The sequence below is a fragment of the Ascaphus truei genome, chromosome 21 (assembly GCF_040206685.1).
Source record: "Ascaphus truei isolate aAscTru1 chromosome 21, aAscTru1.hap1, whole genome shotgun sequence".
NCBI lineage: Eukaryota > Metazoa > Chordata > Amphibia > Anura > Ascaphidae > Ascaphus > Ascaphus truei.
In genome coordinates, this window is record NC_134503.1 from 10,704,479 (window position 1) to 10,725,643 (window position 21,165).

Consider the following 21,165-nt stretch of genomic DNA (forward strand, 5'->3'; position numbering starts at 1 on the left):
TTATCAACCCCTAGAAATGGTTCACCTGATTAACTCCCTGAAAAGTCGCTTTTTGGTGCATTTAAAGCACTTCACTGGATGTCCTCACTGTGATGTTTTAATATAAAGAAACATATAGATCAAAGGAAAATATCCCATCAAAATCAATAAGATTTAGTTTCATCTGCTGCAACTGTTTTGCCACCATCACCGCCCCACTTTGCTTGCCTACGCAGACCCCATAAACCTTTACAATTGTTAGTCTGACCTTTTAAGCAAACACAATTTGGTCCAATCTGGAAGAAGACTATGTGAGTCTATGCAACTGGTAATGCAGAAAACAGACACCGTACTAGAAATATGCCAGTAATGTTAATAAATATGTTGGGTGCATCATGGACTCATGAGACAACATCTACGATGCTGGTCTACAAAACAAAAAGTTGGTGTATCATCATGATACAACCAGAGAACAATGCTATTCCATATCAATGTGTTGTAGTTGAGCCCCTGGAGAAGCTGAGCCTGTAAGGGGAATACCAATCGCTAACAATGCATAAGAATTCAAGCATAGACAAAGTCATGACTCTTGTTTCTTAATGGGCTCTTAGCAACCACAGTATCCTCTTAGCAAACAGCCTGTGTGTCTTGGTACTTGAGTTGGCTCGGTTATGAGTGAGGAGGAGAAGACGCATGGAGCACACACACCCAGAGACCCAGCAATGGAAACTGTTCTCGGGAAGAACCCGGGTCATCTCGTGCATCGGCCGCGCCATGTGAGTAACGGGGCTTTTCCCAGTACGAGACTATTATAGTTTGTTCTGTGTAAACCACATTGGTGGCGATGTCGGCTACAATACGAAACGCACAGTGGTTCCACTACCTATGTAGACGTTATCGGTAACCCTTTCACCGCCAGAGGGGCCTGCCGCGTGGTAGCAGGCCCCTCTGGCGGTGAAAGGGTTAAAACACTCCCCTTTCTACTGCCCACTATGATGGTGATAGGTGGTAGAAAGTACTGGTACAAATATACAATAAATCTTCTATTTTATCAACAACCCTACAGTTTTGATTTCTTTCTTTTTTTTTTTTAAAGGAGATTGATTTTAAATCCTCTGTTTTTATAACAGAAATGTTGCATAAACCTTTTACCACATGTTTAAGAGGTTTAACCATTCATTTACTGAGGCACAGTACCACTACTTGTTGCACATCTGACCATTGATTATCTCGGTTAATACGTTAAAAAGGTACTCATTTTTTTTAAGCTATACATTCCTTTTGCACTTTTTAAAACAGACTTTAAAAACAGATTTATATTGCTCTCCACCTCAAATCTCAAAGTGTTTTAGAGACACACAAACAGTAATTCGTGTTCTGTTTTAGAACGAGAGGTGGATTTTATAGGGATTTACACGAACTTCAGATTTTTACATCTTTGGCAAAACAAAAATACCCCCACTAAAGTATATATTTTCTGAAAGTACACAACTAAAGAAGTGCAGACATGGGTATTTTTTCTTTGCCCACAAGAACATGTTTCCGGGGATTACCTTCTCATTGCCAAGAATAGCTGTTAGCTACAGAACCGATGTAAATGTTCATGCTTTTAATAAAAGACGGATTTATGTTTCAGTGTTCTGGTTAGGGTGTCAGGTACTGGACCGGACTGTCCTGTATTTGGACACTCTGTCTAGCAAAATATTAGAGGTAGTACTGGACGTGTGTGTGTATACCGGTATTACCTCTCTGGACATAGTGACCTGACCAGCTTGAGAGGCCGCAGGATTTCCTCGAGCGGGGCTGTTGAGGTTGGGCAGCTTCCTCCATCCTTATTGGCTGCATTTCCCAGCAGCAGCCAATCAGGAGGTGGTGTCAGGAGCCTGGGGCTGGGGCCAATGAGAGGGAAAGAGCGGAGAAGTGTGTGCATGGGGAGCGTGTCACACCATTCGACATTGGGTCCAGTATTTTTTTTAAGCCACCTGTCAACCCTACTTCGGGTGCACCCTAGCAAACCGTACAGTTTATCAAAAGTTACATTTCAAAATCAGTGTTGTCCCATGTGCATATTTGGTCAAAATACCTCATCCATCTAATTATTATGCAAAAAATATGCAATCATTTTTCAAACGTTGTAATGTAGTATGTAATACAGCCATATAACACACTATAAAAGAAAAACCCGAAATGTCTGCTTTTAGAAAATAAAACAGTGGATAGATTTTATTATTACTTATTACATGAAGGTGGTGGATCCCCAATAAAGCATTAGACAGATTGACGCACCACTGTTTTCTCATGTAATCACAGTAATTAAGACAATAATATACCCAGACGCCATTTATATTTTCTGAAAGTGGCCTATTAGAGGAATCTTGGCATGGGGCACTTTAAACAAGCTGTTAATTTTATCAGTTATAGACTGGGACAATTAACATATTGCGTGATGCTTCTACGTCACGGTGGGGGTGCATTCTGATGCCGCTAAGGACAGGTTTACTTTTACAATTATGGGGGTACCCTTTATTGATAGTAAATATTAAAAGTCAATCAAGGCTGACTCAATATTTGTTGGACTAAAAATGTACATGTGGGGTCTTGTGACATGGAAGTGGAAAAACGAACTCGCTCTCTCTCTACATACAAATACCTGGCAGTAGTATGTTCTATCTAGACCTTAAATCATAAGGAACACGTTACTAGAGGTCATTTCCATCAACGCAGAATCTAGGATTGTGATATATTTGAAGCTGCAGTTATTGCATATACTAGATGAGTTGAGATTTTAGCAAGGAGGTTACACTGGCCCATGCTGGCATTTCAGAGGGTGTTCAATTAATCCCCAGGTCACACACGAAAAGTATGAATATGTCAATTTGAACTAGTGCCCTCATGAAAAATTTACTGGACACATTAGTCCCTTGTAAGTCTGCCCTTTACCAGGCTGCAGTATCCTATATCTTAACCTCGCTCGGGTTTCTCAGACTTGAGATGAGGCCAAGTGCATAAAGGCACAAGAGATCTCGGGAAACAAATACGCAGATTTCCTGCACTGGCATCGCAGGGACGTTATGTACATTCTTTCCGCATGGCTTGTTTCTTCTGCACACCACTGCAGCCATCATACGTTGCATCCAACTTTGGAATTTTACTCTTATACAGGCTGCACATTATAAATCGTCTCTTCCTTTACTGCCGGGGCGGCCAACTCCAGTGCTCAAGGGCCACCAGCAGGTCAGCTTTTAAGGATATCCCTGCTTCAGCACAGGTGGCTCAATCAGAGGCTCCGTCGATGACGGAGCCTCTGATTGAGCCACCTGTGCTGAAGCAGGATTTGATTGAGCCACCTGTGCTGAAGCAGGGATATCCCTTATACCTGACCTGTAGGTGGCCCTTGAGGACTGGAGTTGGCCGCCCCTGCTTTAGTAGATGGCCAGTGATGGTTGAAATGGGATGTATGGCTAGAGGTGACGAGAAACAAAAAGGAAATAAATACATTGCTGGGTGGGAGTGGGAGCACAGGCGATACAGCTGATGCAAACGACAAAGGCCCTTAAGAGCCCGCTATTAGCACGCTGCAATGGGTGAGGCAGCAAGCCTCTGTCTCCCTGGTGGTTCACATGGTCCACTGTATGACTATCAGTGCTCGGGTGCGGCCAATCATCGCTGGCCACTGAAACGTTGCAACCCAGAGTGCATGGGGTGGGCTACACACATTCAACCTGGCGGGATCAGCCTGGCGGGATCAACCTGGCTGACTCCCCACCCCCCTCATTGCCTCTTGAGCTGCAGTACATTGAAACATGTGCTGTCATTTGTTTTAGTTATTACTACAGTTGATTATTTTATGTGGTGTTGTGTTCCTGTGTGCCTGGGGCAGGGGGGGAAATATCGAGTCTTTCAGCTGCAAACCTGAGGTAGGGCTAGTGCAAAGGAATTGCACAGGATGTAGAACAGGACAAACTCCCCTGGCTTTCAGTGACCTCCCTTTCCTTCGATATGGTGCTGTTTATTTGCACTGGATTTGCCCACCCTTTTGCAGCCACAACACTTTACTAAAATTTAACCCATTGTATATGTAACGGTTTTTCTGAACCGGCCTGACCCACCCAATCTCATATTGGCCCCTGTAGTCTAACCTGTCCCCATTACAGTGTGATGTCTGGTGGTGCACCTGTTGGCAACAGGACTCCTGAGTCTCCCGCATGATGTTGTGTTGGGGATTGCCAACCCAGACAGGCAACTGAGGTAGTGTGCTTGAGTCCTACCTAGATCCAGTGCAGCGCCTCCACCTCATCAGGATCCCAGCGTCCGCTTGTGGATGGTCCTGGTGAGGAACTCCTCTGTGGTGCAGCCCCCTGTGTAATCACTCCACACTTACACACGAGGGTATCTTTTATCAGAGTCATCTTTATTAGTACGGTGGGCCAGCTGCCCTCCACAATGGGTGAACTTAGCCCTCCATTGTTCACCGTACTTCCCTTTGAAAGGTATTGTCCTCCTAATGTAGGGATTCCCTATCCCCGTAGGGATATCTATTCTGCACCAGGTCCCTGGTCACAGTCTCATTCGTCCTGTAGTGTACCAACTCTGAACTCCTCCAACTACTTAGCAACAATCTCTGAACTAACTTTTGATCAGTGCTGTGCCTTATGTATCCTCTGGGGCTGACACAACTCTGACATCACCAACCAGGGAGTCAGAACCTGTGACCACTCCCATCCATACATAGGGCACCTCACCAGTGTGTGAGGGCAAACCTCCATAATTAATGCTGGCATGCCCACAACTTACCAGGCCTTACTGTCAGCAGGAGAGATGACTGCAGCCATTTTACAGCATGGTTACATCTTATACTATATTAGTGAAAGCACTGTATGTTTGCCTGCCTGGATGTCCGGTGTCCCTAGCGGCAATCTCATTGGTCCCTTGGGCCGCCCGCCCCCGCACACCTCTCATTGGGCTCACACACTCACACCACCCCCTTGGCCCGCCCCCCACACCTCTCATTGGCCTGAGGCGGAGTGACGGGCCAAAGGTCCAAAAAAAAAAAAAAAAAAAAAAAAACATACACACACACACATCACTATACACACACACACACATCACTATACACACACACACACATCACTATATATACACACACACACACACATATATATCACTAAACACACACACATATATATATCACTAAACACACACAACCCCCCCACACACACGGTGTTACATACATTAGCGGGGCTCACAGTGTTAGCAGCACATCTCCCGCTTTCTTCCCCACCGGTCCCGGAGGCTCCGCCTCTCCCTGTTTCCCGCGCTTTCACCCCCCCCCCTCCACGTGGGAGCTGCCGGACGGGTGAGGGAGCTGCCGGACGGGTGAGGGAGCTGCCGGACGGGTGAGTGAGCGGTCTTCACGTCCCCTCACCCCCCTTCACCTCCCCCCACTCACTTCCCCTCCACCCCCCCGGCGCCGCTACACTCAGCGGGGGAGCGGAGTGATCACCTCCCCTCACTCACTTCCCCTCCACCCCCCCCGGCGCCGCTACACTCAGCGGGGGAGCGGAGTGATCACCTCCCCTCACTCACTTCCCCTCACTCACGTCCCCTCCACCCCCCCCCGGCGCCGCTACAGTCAGCGGGGGAGCGGCCACAATACGCTGCCTCCCGCCTCAGATCCACGTGGGAGCTGCCGGACGGGTGAGTGAGCGGCCTTCACCTCCCCTCACCCACCCCTCACTACACTTCCCCTCCCTTCCACATCCCCTCCACCTCCCCTCCACCCCCCCTCCACCTCCCCTCCACCCCCCCTCCACCCCCCTCCACCTCCCCTCCACCCCCCCTCCACCTCCCCTCCACCTCCCCCCTCTTCCCCCCTTCCCACCACCTCCCCCCTCTTCCCACCACTCCCCCTCCTCCATCTCCCCCCTTCCCCTCCTCCATCTCCCCCCTTCCCCTCCTCCACCTCCCCCCTCCTCCACCTCCCCCCTCCTCCACCTCCCCCCCTTCCCCTCCTCCACCTCCCCCCTTCCCCTCCTCACCTCCCCCCTTCCCCTCCTCACCTCCCCCCTTACCCTCCTCACTTCCCCTCCTCCACCTCCCCCTTTCCCCATCCCCCCTCTCCCCTCTTCCCCCCTCCACCCCTCTTTCCCCCCTCCACCCCTCTTTCCCCCCTCCACCCCTCTTTCCCCCTTCCCCCCTCTTTCCCCCCTTCCCCCCTCTTTCCCCCCTCCACCCCTCTTTCCCCCCTCCACCCCTCTTTCCCCCCTCCACCCCTCTTTCCCCCTTCCCCCCTCTTTCCCCCCTTCCCCCCTCTTTCCCCCCTTCCCCCCTCTTTCCCCCCTTTTCCTCCTCCCCCACCTTTCCCCCCTTTTCCCCTCCCCCACCTTTACCCCCTTTCCCCCTTCACCCCTCCCCCCCTTCACCCTTACCTCCCCCCCTTCACCCTTTCCCCCACCTCCCCCCTTCTCCTCCCTCCTTCCCCTCCTCCCCCACCTCCCTCTTCCCCCTTCCTCTCCTCCACCTCCCCCTTTCCTTCCTCCCTTCACCTCCTGTCACCCCCCCCCCCTTCGCCTCCTGTCACCCCCCTCCTGTCACCCCCCCTCCCTTCACCTCCTGTCACCCCCTCACCTCCCGGCAACCCCCTTCACCTCTCCCCCCTCACCTCCCCTCCGCCCCCCCTTCACCTCCCCTCCACCTCCCCTCACCCACCCCTCAATACACTTCCCCTCCCTTCCACATCCCCTTCACCTCCCCTCCACCCCCCCTTAACCTCCCCTCCACCCCCCCCCTTCACCTCCCCTCCACCCCCCCCCTTCACCCCCCCTCCACCCCCCCCCACCCCCCCCCTTCACCCCCCCTTCACTCCCCCTTACAACCTCCCACCACCTCCCCCCTTCCCACCTTCCCACCACCTCCCCCCTCTTCCCACCACCTCCCCCCCCTTTCCACCGCCCCCCCCCCCTTCCCACCACCTCCCCCCCCTTCCCACCTTCCCACCCCCTTCCCACCACCTCCCCCCCTTCCCACCTCCCCCCCCTTCCCCCCCCTTCCCACCTCCCCCCTCCTCCCCCCCCTTCCCACCTCCCCCCTCCCCCCTTCCCACCTCCCCCCTTCCCACCTCCCCCCTTCCCATCACCTCCCCCCTCCTCCCCCCTTCCCACCACCTCCCCCCTCTTCCCCCCTTCCCACCACCTCCCCCCTTCCCACCACCTCCCCCCTCTTCCCACCACTTCCCCCCTCTTCCCACCACTTCCCCTCCTCCATCTCCCCCTTCCCCTCCTCCATCTCCCCCCTTCCCCTCCTCCACCTCCCCCCTTCCCCTCCTCCACCTCCCCCCTCCTCCATCTCCCCCCTTCCCCTCCTCCACCTCCCCCCTTCCCCTCCTCACCTCCCCCCTTACCCTCCTCACCTCCCCCCTTACCCTCCTCACTTCCCCACCTCCCCCCTTACCCTCCTCACTTCCCCACCTCCCCCTTTCCCCATCCCCCCTCTCCCCTCTTCCCCCCCTCCACCCCCTTCCCCCCTCCACCCCTCTTTCCCCCCTTCCCCCCTCTTTCCCCCCTTTCCCTCCTCCCCCACCTTTCCCCCCTCCCCCACCTTTCCCCCCTTTTCCCCTCCCCCACCTTTACCCCCTTTCCCCCTTCACCCCTCCCCCCCTTCACCCTTTCCCCCACCTCCCTCCTCCCCCACCTCCCTCTTCCCCCTTCCTCTCCTCCACCTCCCCCTTCCCTTCCTCCCTTCACCTCCTGTCACCACCCCCCCCTTCGCCTCCTGTCACCCCCCCTTCACCTCTCCCCCTTCACCTCCCCTCCGCCCCCCCTTCACCTCCCCTCCACCTCCCCTCACCATCCCCCACCACCCATCCTCACTTCCCCTCCGCCCCCCTTCACCTCCCCTCACCACCCTCCGACCTCACCTCCCCTCCCCTCCTTCAACGCCTTTCGTCCGCCCTCCCGCCTCTGCCTTTCTCCCACCCGCACTTCTGCCTTTCACCGCGCCCACCGCTCACATCCCCGCGCCACACAGCCGCCGCACGCACTAAACAGACCTGCCACACTCGACAAACACCCGCCGCCTCTCACCCACCCCACACACTCGACACACTCCTGCCGCATCCTGCCCCTACGCAACAATATCACTGAGCAGCTGTCACCCGCACTCGCCACACACCTGCCGCCTCACACCCTAGCAGGACCCCGACCCACAGCCAGCACTCACTACCCACGCGCCACCCGTACTGAACACCCACCTGCCACCTCACACACGCTCACACCCTAGCAGGACACACGCCTCACATTTTTACATCACTTATGTCACCAAAATATACATTGTACTGTGATGTGTTTACAATAAACCATTTTTATACAACATCGTATTACATTTTCTTCCATCTTTCTTTTCAACATTATTATCCAACCTTTCCAACAAATACTCACCTATTGTTCCACCATTTATAAATAATACTACCTATTACGCATTTACATCCCGGGCAACGCCGGGTCTCTCAGCTAGTATATATATATAAAAAAAAAAAGGGACACTAGTTGGGGCACACCACGGGGCCCTTGTGGAAGCCAAGGGTTAAACGTTAACTAAACAGATGTTGATGCCCACCAATGAAATGAAGAGGAATAGGCTTCCATTGGACAGATCCGTTGCATTCATTTGTGTTGGTATTTGTTACAGACGCAAACCTCTACTTGGCTGGACTACATGGACAATAAGGAGACGAGGACCATGCCGCACCTTCCCTGCATTCATTTGAAATGCACATCTATGGTCATGGACACCGGTAACTTCAGCATCCACTATTCTTCACCCGTCATTGCCAACATTTGTAACGGTTCTTGTAACATTCCCGTTTCGGAAAGATTTACAGGGTTAAAACCGTTACCACCGCCAACTTTATTCTCCAACTCAGGACACCAGGTAAGGTTTTTCATTGAGAGAGAGAGAGAGAGAAAACACTACTTAATTTCCATATGGAAATGTGTCATTCTTATCAATCAATATAATAATTAATTTGTTTTTGTTTTTAAATAATTCAAGACAACAAACACCTAAAACTAAAAGGGGTATTTAAAAGGTGGCTGGGGATTTTAGGAGGCTCAGAGTGAAGAACAATCCTATATAGCCTTTTATAAAAGGACAATCTTCTAATAGTGTATCTTCGCAAGATATTTATTGAGCCAGACACACACACCTGTTCTCACTCGCGCCTCCCTGCCATCTCTTCCCCTGTAAATGGTGTTAACCTTTTGATTTAATACTGACCAGCCTTAAATCTCACTCCACAAATCAAGTATCCCAATAGCCTGCCCTCATGGTTACTGTCCCACACTCAGTCACTCCTACCACCCATTGTGACCAAGCACTGCCATCTACAGCACTTACTCCCTCACCTGCTGTCTCTGTAAGTTCCCCATTAAACCTCTTAGATTGTAAGCTCTTCTGGGCAGGGATTTCCTTTCCTATTGTCTGATTTTGCTGCACTTATTGTATAATTATAATTCCCCGTACTGTATTCTTTGTGAAGCGCTGAGTACACGTTTGGCGCTATATAAATAAAGATATACAATAAAAACATACAATTGAATGTTCGCTGCATGGTTAACATGGTGAAATATGCCATCTTAATTCTGGTCACCTTCTCCACATCACCACCTCATATCTCTTTTCTTATTGTTTATTGCCGTCTTTAGGCACCACAGTCAAATTATGAAGCAGGCACAAGATTACAACCAAAACGCTGCAAGCACTCAAACGTACATATCACCCTGCAATACCTGGGGACAGGTTTCTCTGTGACCAATGAGATTGTCAATCCAAAGGATGAACTGAAAATGTTCCAACAGATATGTGGTGGTGAGAACATCTGTGTGTATAAGGGTTACTTAAGCCCAGGAGGTAAGTCATGAGTTTGCATGGTTTTGCCAGAAGCAATGATCAAACTTATTTCCACGCTAATATAACCTAGTAGTCATTTTTGCCTTGCCAAAGATGTGCCATTTGGATACTTCAGAGAGGGTTCAAGTGAACATTCTTGTCCTGCAGATATCCTTGTCTTATAAGAATAGTCATTTGATAATAAGCTTCTTCCATTACAGCTTGACAAATAAAACACATAGATCTTACTCCCCATTTAATAAACCCCACTATATGTTTTTATTTGCTTTGACCTCACTTCTTTTCAAAATACGCACTTCTTTCTACCTGCCTCATTATGTCTCTAACTCTATTCATATATCTCCGTCTCTCCTTCTTTCGCCACTTTTCAGTTCACATGAACTCCTTTCTTACCTGCGCCCTCTGACACCACACAGCTATACACCCTGCACTAAAACACACCCCTACAAATCAGCCTCACACATTCTATTTCTATCCATGCATCTCCTCCTTGCTTCTGGGGATATCTCTCCCAATCCTGGTCCCGGCCTTATTTCTGTATACTCTCGTCCTCACCTTCCACATACAAATTCTACTCCTTCGGGTGTCAACCCCTTTAACCTCATACCCATCCCCTGCCACCCTCCCTCCTCTCTCCCTTTCTCCTGTGCCCTCTGGAATGCTCGCTCCCTCTCTAACAAGTTCCTCTCTGTGCATGACTTCTTTCTCTCTCACTCTCTGCTCCTCTTTGCTATAACTGAGACTTGGCTCACTCAGTCTGACTCTGCACTGGAAGCTGCCCTCTCTTATGATGGCCTTTCTTTCTCCCACACTCCACGCCCTGATGGCAGGGGTGGAGGCGTGGGGCTCCTGCTCTCCTCTCTCTGCCGCTACCGTACCCTTCCTATTCCTCTCTCTTTTGCTTTTTCCTCCTTGGGGCTCACGCTGTCCAGATTTTCTCTCCTCTCCCTGTCCACGTGGTGGTCATTTATCGCCCACCTACCTCTACACATCCCCTTTCTGTCTTTCTCTCTCACTTTGAATCCTGGCTCTCTGACTTTCTCTCCTCAGACTCCCCTGTTCTTCTCCTTGTGGACTTCAACTGCCATATTGATGACCCCTCTCTCCCTTGGGCCTTCCACTTTCTCTCTCTAACCTCTTTTCTACTAAGAACTTTTCTCTCTCCGTTTTCTCCATTTCCCCCTTTCCTCTCTCTGACCATCACTTCATCTCATTTTCTCTCTCTCACCTCTCCCCTTCTCCACCTCATTTCCGCAGAGACCTGCGCTCTATGAACCTACCAGCTTTTGGGTCCTCTCTACGCTCCTCCCTCTCCTCTCTCAGCTCTGCTCCAGACCCTGACAACCTGGTGAGGAAATACAACTCTGATCTACATGCCCAGCTTTCTCTCTGCCATTCTCGCCCTTTGAACCCCAGATCCTGGCTAAATTCCCACACGCGCATGCTGCGTTCCTGCACTCATTCCTCTGAACGCCTCTGTGGGAAACTCTCGCAGACTTCCTTCACTACAAATTTATGCTATCTTGTTTCAACTCTGCCCTCTCTCAGGCTAAACAAACATACTTTTCTTCACTAAACAACATGCACAAATCTAATCCACGCTGGCAGTGGTACCAGAAGTGTATGGAGTAATTAAACCCAGTGAAAAGCATGGTAACTATTAGTTGTTCTAATACAGGGGTGGCTAACTCCAGTCCTCAAGGGCCACCAACAGGTCAGGTTTTACCAGTGGATAGTAACAGTACACATTTATTTCTTAAACGTTAGAAACCTTCCAGTTCACATCGAAGCGCCACTATGGATTTCCATTCAGCGCCAGCGTCTATATAAATGGCCTCATAGCCGCCCGGATCAGCGCATGCTGTGAATACAGATACCATGTGGGCTTCCAACAGGGAAGACGGGGCTGCTTCAGAATTACTCAGCTCTGTGGAGGAAAGCCCTGCTACAGGTAAAGCTCTCGTCAGCTCAGCCGTGATAGTGATAGATAGTGATAGATAGTGATAGTGATAGATAGTGATAGAATAAAACATTACAGAACTCTCAGCACTGCAGAGGGAGCTGCCTGCAAGCCACTCACATGCAATAACCATTATTAATTGCTATGAAGTTGATCGCTGCACTTTAGTGAATAGACCCCACAGAACTAAATATTGTAGAGGAATATTGTTCTCCTGATAGATACAGGTTTATAACATTATATTTACAAAGCCAAGCTGCCACGTTACAGAACTTACAACAGGTTTTTTTTCCGTCTCCTTGCTTCAGTTCTAATTGAGTGGTTGTAGCAGACGGCTTTACGGATGACAACTGTGCACACTCACTTTTTGCCCTCCCGGCTCATGATAGACACATTGCCACCACATATACATATATATATACATATACACATATATATATGTGCACACACAAAGGCTGGAAACCAGATTGTGTCAGCAGAGGCCGACATATAAATGGATTTCTTCTAAAATATTTGCAAAGGAAATAAAGTTTGTAGAAGCTAATAGAGTGAGAACAAACTAGAACAACGGTAGGATGGTACTGGCAAGAAAACGTTTCAAACAAAGTCTGTGTACCTTCTAGGTGCGTAGAACTGTGCGATCAGAAAGAAGTCGGGATAAAAGCAGAAGTGGATCCTACAGGCCGTGCTTGTGAGGAATCGGTCACTAGTGAACAAAATGGTACATTGCATTAAATTGTATTTTTGTGCCTAAAACAATTCCCTGTGTTATTTGTTTTTAAAGCTTGAAGACAAGCTTTTGAAACAGAGTCCAGAAAACATATTAAACAATAATAATTTTTTGCTGCATCTTGAATGTGTCAAATACTTATGTGGAAATACTTTACATTGGGTAAAATACATTTATAAAATGAATTGGGGATATGGATTTTAGGAAAATAAATGCAGCTGTAATGTTTGAATTCTTGTAACTTATCAACAATCTGCTGGTCCAGTAAAAGGCATCATATTCCTCCTTTATGGATACACAATATGCCGAATATATCCATTTATACACTTCCTACAATCAGTTTAATTTGCTTCTAATGGTGTTCCTGTTTTGTAATACTGAAGTCCAATAAGTAATTATAAATAACATAAAATAATACATTGTTGGGTATTGATTTGAATCAGTGAGGATAGAACATATGAAATACAAATATTACTAATAATTTTCTATTTAACTTGTTAATCTACATCTCTACATTAGACTGCAGTGTCAATGAAAAAAAGGACTGTCAACAAGTATCAACATTTTCCAGCCCTAATTGTAGAGAGAATAAGAAAGAGGATAAACATATAAATGAATGGAATACTAATAGCCTGTACACAGACGACACACACTGCTTGCAAAAGGAACATGAACCACCCAATGCACAATGCAACCTTGGAGCTACCCAGGTATCTACTGCCAATCCAAGAAAGAGGCTGAGAAAGAAAAAGATGCCAAAGGAAGAGTCGGAGTCAGAGCAAGAGTATATTCTGCATAAGAAAGATCAGGGTTACCGGAAATCAAAGGCACATACATCGAAAATTAAAGGTATGTCCAACCCATTCGTTGCAGCGCTCATGCAGTAAAGGAAACTCAACTGGTGTATTCCATTATCGCAGAAAATTCCCTTATCCAATGACCTATCCTTATAATGATCAGCTTATCAACTACACAAACGGCACCAGAGCGACTGAAGACTACTTTACTCTAAGCGGCTACACATTTTCTGATCTGATTAAGTTCCAAAAAAAAAACTTTTTTTTTTTTTTTAAATATAATAAACTATTAGGAATATATATGTTTCAATTAATACAGAGATGTAACATGATTTATGCATTCCAAGAGTAGAGCTTACATTGAATAAAACCTTTTCAATATAGTAGTCTACTTCTCAACAATACTCGTAGGGTGCGTCGCTAGGGTTGCCAGGAGTCCAGTCTTAGCCGCTATGGGAAGAACGGGAACAGCAAGAAATTGCGATAACGGAAGATTAAACCTTCACAAGGCAGAAGACACCCACTATGAAGATGGTACGTAATAAACCTATGATACGATTGTGGTGCCACGTATACCGGAAGGGTAACATGGTAAATTATATTTTTTAACTCCAAAACTTTTCAATATACTGTAAGTGCAAATATAGGATAAAGTATCTGTCGTCTATATTTAGCATAGGTTGAACTTGTTAGACATACAGTATGTCTTTTTTTTCCCAACCTCATCTACTATGTAACTATGTAACCCCTTATTACTTTGTAATCCTTTAATTGTCAGGTTATTTGATCACAATGCATTGTTGGCCCATCTGGCAGTCAACTGAATAATCTTATTTTGTAATTATCTTTAAAGCAGCAGAGCAGGCTGCATTGCGTTCTAAAATGTGTAATTGTATTATTATTACAGGTTTGAAGCAGAAGTGGATCTCCAGAGATGAACTGTGTTCATTTCAGCTCCGGGGACCCCCTGCTTCCAGAGATACCTACGTAGGAGATGCCAGTATCCCTGTGAAGTTTTAATGGCCCGTTCACGCTGGCCAATCGGAAGCCGCAATGGATAACGTCACAGCTTCCTATTGGCCCACTGGACATTTAAAGCCACACACAGTTTTTCTGACTGCATAGATACAGGCACCGCTAGGGATACAGTATCTCTGGAAGCAGAGCTGACATTAACGCAATTCATTTTCGGAAACCTCCTGCTTTAATCCTGTAATTAAAATGTAAAACACAATGCAGCCTGTTCTGCTGCTTCACTCATTGCTCAATTCAAATAATGTTTATATTTTGTTTTGTATGTGTTATACAATCATTTCCAAGGCTACCTCTAAATAAGTGGTATTCACCATGCAGAAGAGTGTGTTAAGCATGTACCGTTAGTGGCATCTTCATGCTTCAAGCACAGACCAAATACTCCTTACAAGAGCTTCTCATCTCCTGGGGACCTCTGGAGAACTGCTGCCTGGTGGATCCAAATGGCAACATTCCTGATATCCATACAGCTGTACTCGGTTAGCGCTCTTTGTTCTTGAAACGTGATATAAACACCACTTCCACCGCTGCCATCAGGCTGGTGGATACAATACAGGCAAACCACGAGAGGTGCTGCCGATTAGCAAAATAATATAGTTGGGTGTTCCACTACTGAGCAAAAACATAATGAATTATTCCCAAAAAATGACTTGTACAGTAAATAAAAATACACAAAATGTTTCAGTCTTGTGACCGATTAAGGGACCAATTTTTTTTCCTTGTGGGGTGTGTGATAGAGCCAGACTGCAAGCTGATTTAAACATGTATGAGCCAAGCATATAGCGTTGAAAGCCATCTAATACTTAGAATTAGATTGTAAGCTTTTCGGAACAGGGACTCCTTTTCCTAATGTTACTTTTATGTCTGAAGTGCTTATTCCCATTATGAGTTATATTATTTTATGTGTTATATTATTATGCCACGTGTATCACTGCTGTAAAGCGCTATGTACATAAATGGCGCTATATAAATAAAGATATACATACAATATATAGCTATTAGGGAGAGAACTTGGCTGTTTCTAAAATGTTGTTTGCTGATCAGCACTCTCTCACTACGCCGTGTTTCCGCTCTCTTACTGGGGAACTGCAACAGAATAACAAATACATGCTTAGCGAAACACGTGGATTGCAAAAGCAGAGTTGTCTGATTTTTTTTAGCACCAAAATTATGCATATTGACAGCTCACACAGGTATTTAACTAGTTCAGATTTACGAAGGCAGAAACTCCAAAGATACTTATACTGTACTCCTTTTTACATTTAGTAAAATATATCCCTTACATGGGCAGATTGCCCCTATCTCGTGTCCGGGCTTGTCCCTGTGGGCTGATGCTGCGCTAGGCATTGCGGTTACAGAGGCCCTGCGCTCTTTCCCCACAACAATTAAACGGCGCGGGGCCTCTTTAAGACTTACCTTTTCTGGAGCGGCCATCGTCCATCGATGTCATGTGAAGCAGCGTTCTCATGATGTCGCAGGAGTGGGACCCGGGTCATATATTGCCTCTAATCTGCCCCTGATCACTTACCGCCAGCAGCCTGTTCCTCTTCTGCGTGCTTGTATATCTGACACACCATGCTGGAAGAATAGGGGAGGGTAGCAGGAATATTTGATTTAAAATACTGTATATTATTTTGTATTGCTGTGTGCACAATGTATTATCTTTTTGTTATTTGTAGTACTCCATTTTTGGTTTATCCATAACGATAGTTGAATTCTAATTATAGGTGGGGAAAATAGCACTAATGAACTTTCTTTAATGCAGAGTTTGGGAGTGGGGCTTAGAAGGTATAAAAAGCTGCCTCAAGCATTGTCAGTCTTGTCCTGGGTTATTCAGTGCAGACTTGGTTGTGGGACTCAGCTGTTTATGTTAAACTTCCTGTAACAGTCTTTATTTTTTGTTCCTGTATATTCTGTTTTGGGAGAAGAAAATCTTTTTTTTTTTAGTTCATTAAATATTAAAGAAAAGTTTACGCCTATCGGTGGCAAATCTTGTTATTAAAATTACACAGACCCCTGAGAGAACTCTTCTAATGTGTTTCACACGCCACAAGGAGCGTTTCATCAGATTACACACACTCGTGCCATGAGAAACGCATTAGGATACTTCTCTCTCGGGGGGGGGGTCTGTGTGCATTTCACGGAATTCCTCTGTCTTGCCTCACCACAGCTACATCAGAGCGAACTGTTCAAAGAAAACTGTGCGCAGCTTTCGCCGATGGAAATATCCTGTCCTCTGAAGTGGAACTGAGCGACTCCAGCGATAGCAGTGAAAACCGAAACCATGAGGGTATGTTTAATAAACGTGTGAAAGGGTAACAAGTTATTATTAACCTTTAACATGTGGAATATGTCATCATTTGTACCCCGACAGTATGTTGTACAAATGCTCGTACAGTAATTTATATGTTGTAGATTTGATTTTTGTTTTTTTTTAGGAACGTGATATGGAAACGGTCTAAATATATTTTAAATTATGGCCCACCCTAACGGAGAATGTGTTACATGGTTCAGTGTCCTCACTTGAATCTACGTGATAGTAAAAGTTAAATTGATCAACGATGATTAGAAAAACAATGCTCTGCTTCTACCTCCTATACACGACTTGATGCTTTTACTATTAGATCCGCAACATGTGACCCTATGTGTATTTGTTTTCTCCAGAAGCAAAATGGAAAGCGGAAGAACCAGCAAACAATGATACAGACGGATCACAAAAGTCTTTGCCGGTCAAAGAGCTTCAGGACACAGCACAGAGACCCAGGGGAGAGGAGAAAGGGATTGAAACGACAGCACGTGAAAGTGGCATGAAAAGCCCAGAGCTATCAGAAGAGGATGAAGGCGATACTCTTCTAAGCCAAGTATGGTCCAAAGTCACCATGTCTTCCCTCTGCTTTCCAACTGAACCAATAGAATACTTGAAGGCATATCTAGGGGAGTTTAAAGTCCAGCGCCAGCTTTGTGCTAGCTTATTTTCTAGTAGATCTTATTCACCCCTGTTCTCTCTCTAGCCATGCAAGGGGTTGGAGCGCCATTAGTGTTTTCAGCTCCATTTCACAAACATGATGATTTCCTCACAGAGGCTCCGCTTTATTCACTACTGTGATTGCTTTGTTATTGATTACATTTGTTTTGATGTTTATAATAATAACTTTATATAGCGCTTTTCTCCCAATGGGACTCAAAGCACTTTAGCTACAAAAAGGAAAAGAATAAACATTTAAGGTTATGAAAGAGACCAAATTCAGGGAAAGATATTATACAGGATGGGACGATACTGTGCTTATTAAATACCGGACAGGTTGTTGTTCATTAATTAAATGCCTGAGTAAACAGGTAGGTCTGGAGCCTGTTTTTAGAGATTCCCATAGGGGGGGCCTCTCGGGCTGTACGAGGCAGATTGATCCAAAGAGTGGGAGCAGCGTGGAGGGGCGCCAAAGGAAGTGAAGCAGATTCTGGGAACTGTTAGCAGTCCTTCATCTGCAGATCGATGTGAGCAAATGTTGAGTGCCGAGTACTTGTCAGCTCCTTAATTGCTTCCTAAATTGTCGCCCCCAGGGCTTCATCACAAAGCAATCACACGTTCTGCGAGTGCTCACATTATGCACCGACTATATATTATTGATGGCGTTTTCCCCTTTACAGATCACAGACCTGATCACTGTGCTCGATGAGTCTGACGAAGTCGACCAGCTAGTCCTTAGAAACACCGGCATGACAGCCGTACTGCTTCAACATCTCACAACTGCTATAATTAAAAGCAAGTCCCAGGTGGAAAAGATCAACCTTAATCTAAATGACCTTGGCCCGGATGGAGCACCAAGTATTGTCCATCTCCTAAAAATCAAACCTTGTCTAAAGCGTCTCCTGTAAGTAAGAGGGTAAAGTAGGTTAAGTTCTTATCATCTCTCCTCTCCACCACTAAGTAAAAGATGCAATCAAAAATGGGTTTGCCAATGAATATGCTAAATACATGTATTGTTTAAAGATGTTCAAACTACTCTGGGAAACTCCTTAATATGCAATGTATGTGGTTCCTTAATGAGCCTTTTATGTTTTCTCAATGATACGCTGGTTAAATCGTCTTCAATACATTATCACATATAATTCTGCATTCCGGTTTAGCACACAAAAGAAACGTTTATTTGTCCGCAGTTATTACTTACATGTACAGTAGATATGGTAGTTCACATCAAATATGTCATATGCTTTTCAAACAGGTTGCATGTCATGTTGTTTCTTCCACTCTCCCTGGGTGGAATTCCTCTATCGTGTCCTCCTGTGATCTAGTCCGACTCCCTAACCAAATCGGTAATTTCTTACTCGGAGTTCTCTCTGTATATGGCATCACCATGTGTCTGTTACATGCTGGGACAAAGTCACACCTCCTGATCTTTCATACAAGGAGCTGAAACTATCAGAAATCATTTCATCATAGTCCTCAAATGTCACAGAAACAGCTAACACTGAATCCTTTTAAGATAGCCCAAGACAGTTGTATGTCATATCATCCATCTCTGAATATCTCATCTTTGGAGTTAGCCACACCTCTGTAATTTAAATAATCTCTTTGTTACTTTATCTACTGAACAATCTTTGCTATCAGAATGAATCTTATGTAGCATCTGTTTTATCAAAGATGAAACATTTAATAATAAAAAATCATAACACACACACGCACGCGCACACGCGCACACACACACACACACACACAATGACTTGTCTGGTTGCTGTGTGTTTCAGTAAATAAATGCTTACGGCAGCTTGCAAGGAACAGAACTCATCCCATATAACAGAGGAGAAGCATCACTAGTCCTTTGTTATATCTTATTTTTTTCCATATTTTACATAAAAAGAATATCTGGTGCATACATATACATACTGAGTGACAAGGACAATTGAGTTTGTTCGTGTGAATGCAGTCTTAATAATCAGATATAAAATACATGTGCAGTTCAGCCGGTTTATTATTTATTTATTTTTTATTCACAGGTTATATGGAAACCAATTAGGCGATAAAGGCATCATAACACTTATGAGTGGGTTATCAAATCTATATACTGCCACCTGGTGCATGGAAAGAGGACCTTTAAGAATACAGCCAAAAACACATACTGAACTTACTGAACTGGACATAGGTGGCAACCAGCTTACTGCAGAAGGGCTTCAAAGTGTTGCAGCCTTTCTGAGGCTTAACCCCCCTCTAAAATACATTGGACTGGCTCAAAGTACCATAGGTAGCTGGGCTGCATGGGTGGAATTGTTTGATGCGATGAAGATCAACAAGAACATCACTCACATGCTGCTGGATGAAAACAATCTTGGCAATGCAGGTGCCAGACTCCTTGCAGAAGTAATAGAAGTTAGCCAAAGCCTGGTCAATATAGACCTGGACAGCAATGATATAGGAGAAGAGGGAGGAAGTGCACTTATTAGAAGCTTAGCATCCAATGCAAGCAGTGTGCTGAAGCACTTAAGTTTAGATGAGAATCACATCTGTGCAGAGAGCATGGCTAGAATACAGAAGCAACTAACATTGCATGTGAACCCATAAACAGGACTTGGGAGGTGGCTTTGCGGAACAGGAACACCTGTTCTCGGTTGGTTAGAATGGGAGAAACCAAAAACCTGCTGTCCAGTTTCTCTACAATCTCTATGTAAATAATCTGTTGCTAGACAAAGATAAACAAAAGAACCCCGAAGTTGAAGGCATAAGAGCTGCGTTTACAATGAATGTAAACTGATTAAGCAGCCTGCACCTACCTCCTAATGTTGTGCTGTCTCAGATGCTAGGTCAGCACACCTTCCAGTGTAATCCAGTAATGTCCCCACTTGTCTTGTGTCACTCAATCTAATTGTAACTATCCGTCTCTCTGACAATTTGCTCAGCCAGTGGTTATTGTGATGCCGTCCCTTTTTGTACGCTCTCTTGAGTAATGAGATGGATACTTGCTGTGACACTGTCCCTCCTCTTACACCCACACACTTATTTTTACTCTATAGCTGCCAATCTCTTTCTTCTTCCATTACAACACACCAGCACAAAGCCCATAGTGAAGTGACAGTGACTCTGGCCTATAACCTCTCCTAACCCGCTGCAGGTACAAGTGTTTGGGTCCTGTAATACCAACTGAGCCTAATAAACAAGACTTTTTGTGTGTGGTAAGCGGAGTACGTTAAGGGACTTTCGTAGGAATGGTTTGGAAGTATTTCCATCCTGGACGAGTAGAGGAACCACGTGGTACCTATTTTTGTGCAAAACATTGAAGGATCGGTTGAATCCTGCGTTGTGAAGTCGATTTTAGCTTGTTTTGCTTCATATAAGAAGTATCGTGGAACCTTTTTATCCAGCGACACTTGGGTGAGGGTTGGGGGATGTCAAGGAGGAATTTCCTGTGTAAATGTACCAGTCAACATACAGTTTTGTTCAGATGTGTCTGCAAATTGGAATGTAAATACCTTTACTGCCTAAGTTGATCAATTTTAGTTTAAAACTTTTATTGGTGCATTTGAATCATTAATCATGCTGAAGAGCTGTTGCAGAATTGATCTGGTTTGCTCCAACTTGGAAAAACTCTGGCAGGTCTCATCACCTTTTCTCCCCCACATTTTTTGGCGCCGCAAACCCAAATAAATTGCCTGTTAGATTTTGGAATTTAGATCGGAAGACTGATCATATTCCAAAAGGATTCAATTATCGAGACGCCAACATGATGCTGCCAGCACCTTCACAACAAAACTGCATTAAAGAATAAAAGGAA

At 45.9% G+C, this 21,165-nt stretch overlaps 2 protein-coding genes and 1 long non-coding RNA gene across 3 annotated transcripts; 2 read left to right on the forward strand and 1 right to left on the reverse strand.

Annotated features, from left to right (window-relative positions):
* The first annotated feature begins 517 nt into the window (after positions 1 to 517).
* Positions 518 to 11,840, forward strand: LOC142472437 (uncharacterized). The gene is made up of 4 exons (XM_075579526.1): positions 518 to 755; positions 8,665 to 8,907; positions 9,681 to 9,885; positions 11,653 to 11,840. Exons 1-4 carry the CDS (start codon positions 651 to 653, stop codon positions 11,838 to 11,840), a joined length of 741 nt encoding a protein of 246 aa, XP_075435641.1. The 5' UTR covers positions 518 to 650.
* LOC142472135 (uncharacterized) lies at positions 11,615 to 21,100 on the forward strand. The gene is made up of 8 exons (XM_075578946.1): positions 11,615 to 11,836; positions 12,469 to 12,566; positions 13,095 to 13,424; positions 13,784 to 13,906; positions 16,575 to 16,694; positions 17,069 to 17,265; positions 18,050 to 18,273; positions 19,397 to 21,100. The coding sequence occupies exons 3-8, from the start codon at positions 13,328 to 13,330 to the stop codon at positions 19,956 to 19,958; spliced, it is 1,323 nt and encodes a 440-aa protein (XP_075435061.1). The 5' UTR covers positions 11,615 to 11,836; positions 12,469 to 12,566; positions 13,095 to 13,327; the 3' UTR covers positions 19,959 to 21,100.
* Positions 12,333 to 15,376, reverse strand: LOC142472136 (uncharacterized). The gene is made up of 3 exons (XR_012789610.1): positions 14,747 to 15,376; positions 13,732 to 13,822; positions 12,333 to 12,551 (listed from the first exon to the last, which is right to left on the reverse strand). It is a non-coding gene; the product is annotated as an uncharacterized LOC142472136 (long non-coding RNA).
* Positions 21,101 to 21,165: the final 65 nt, after the last annotated feature.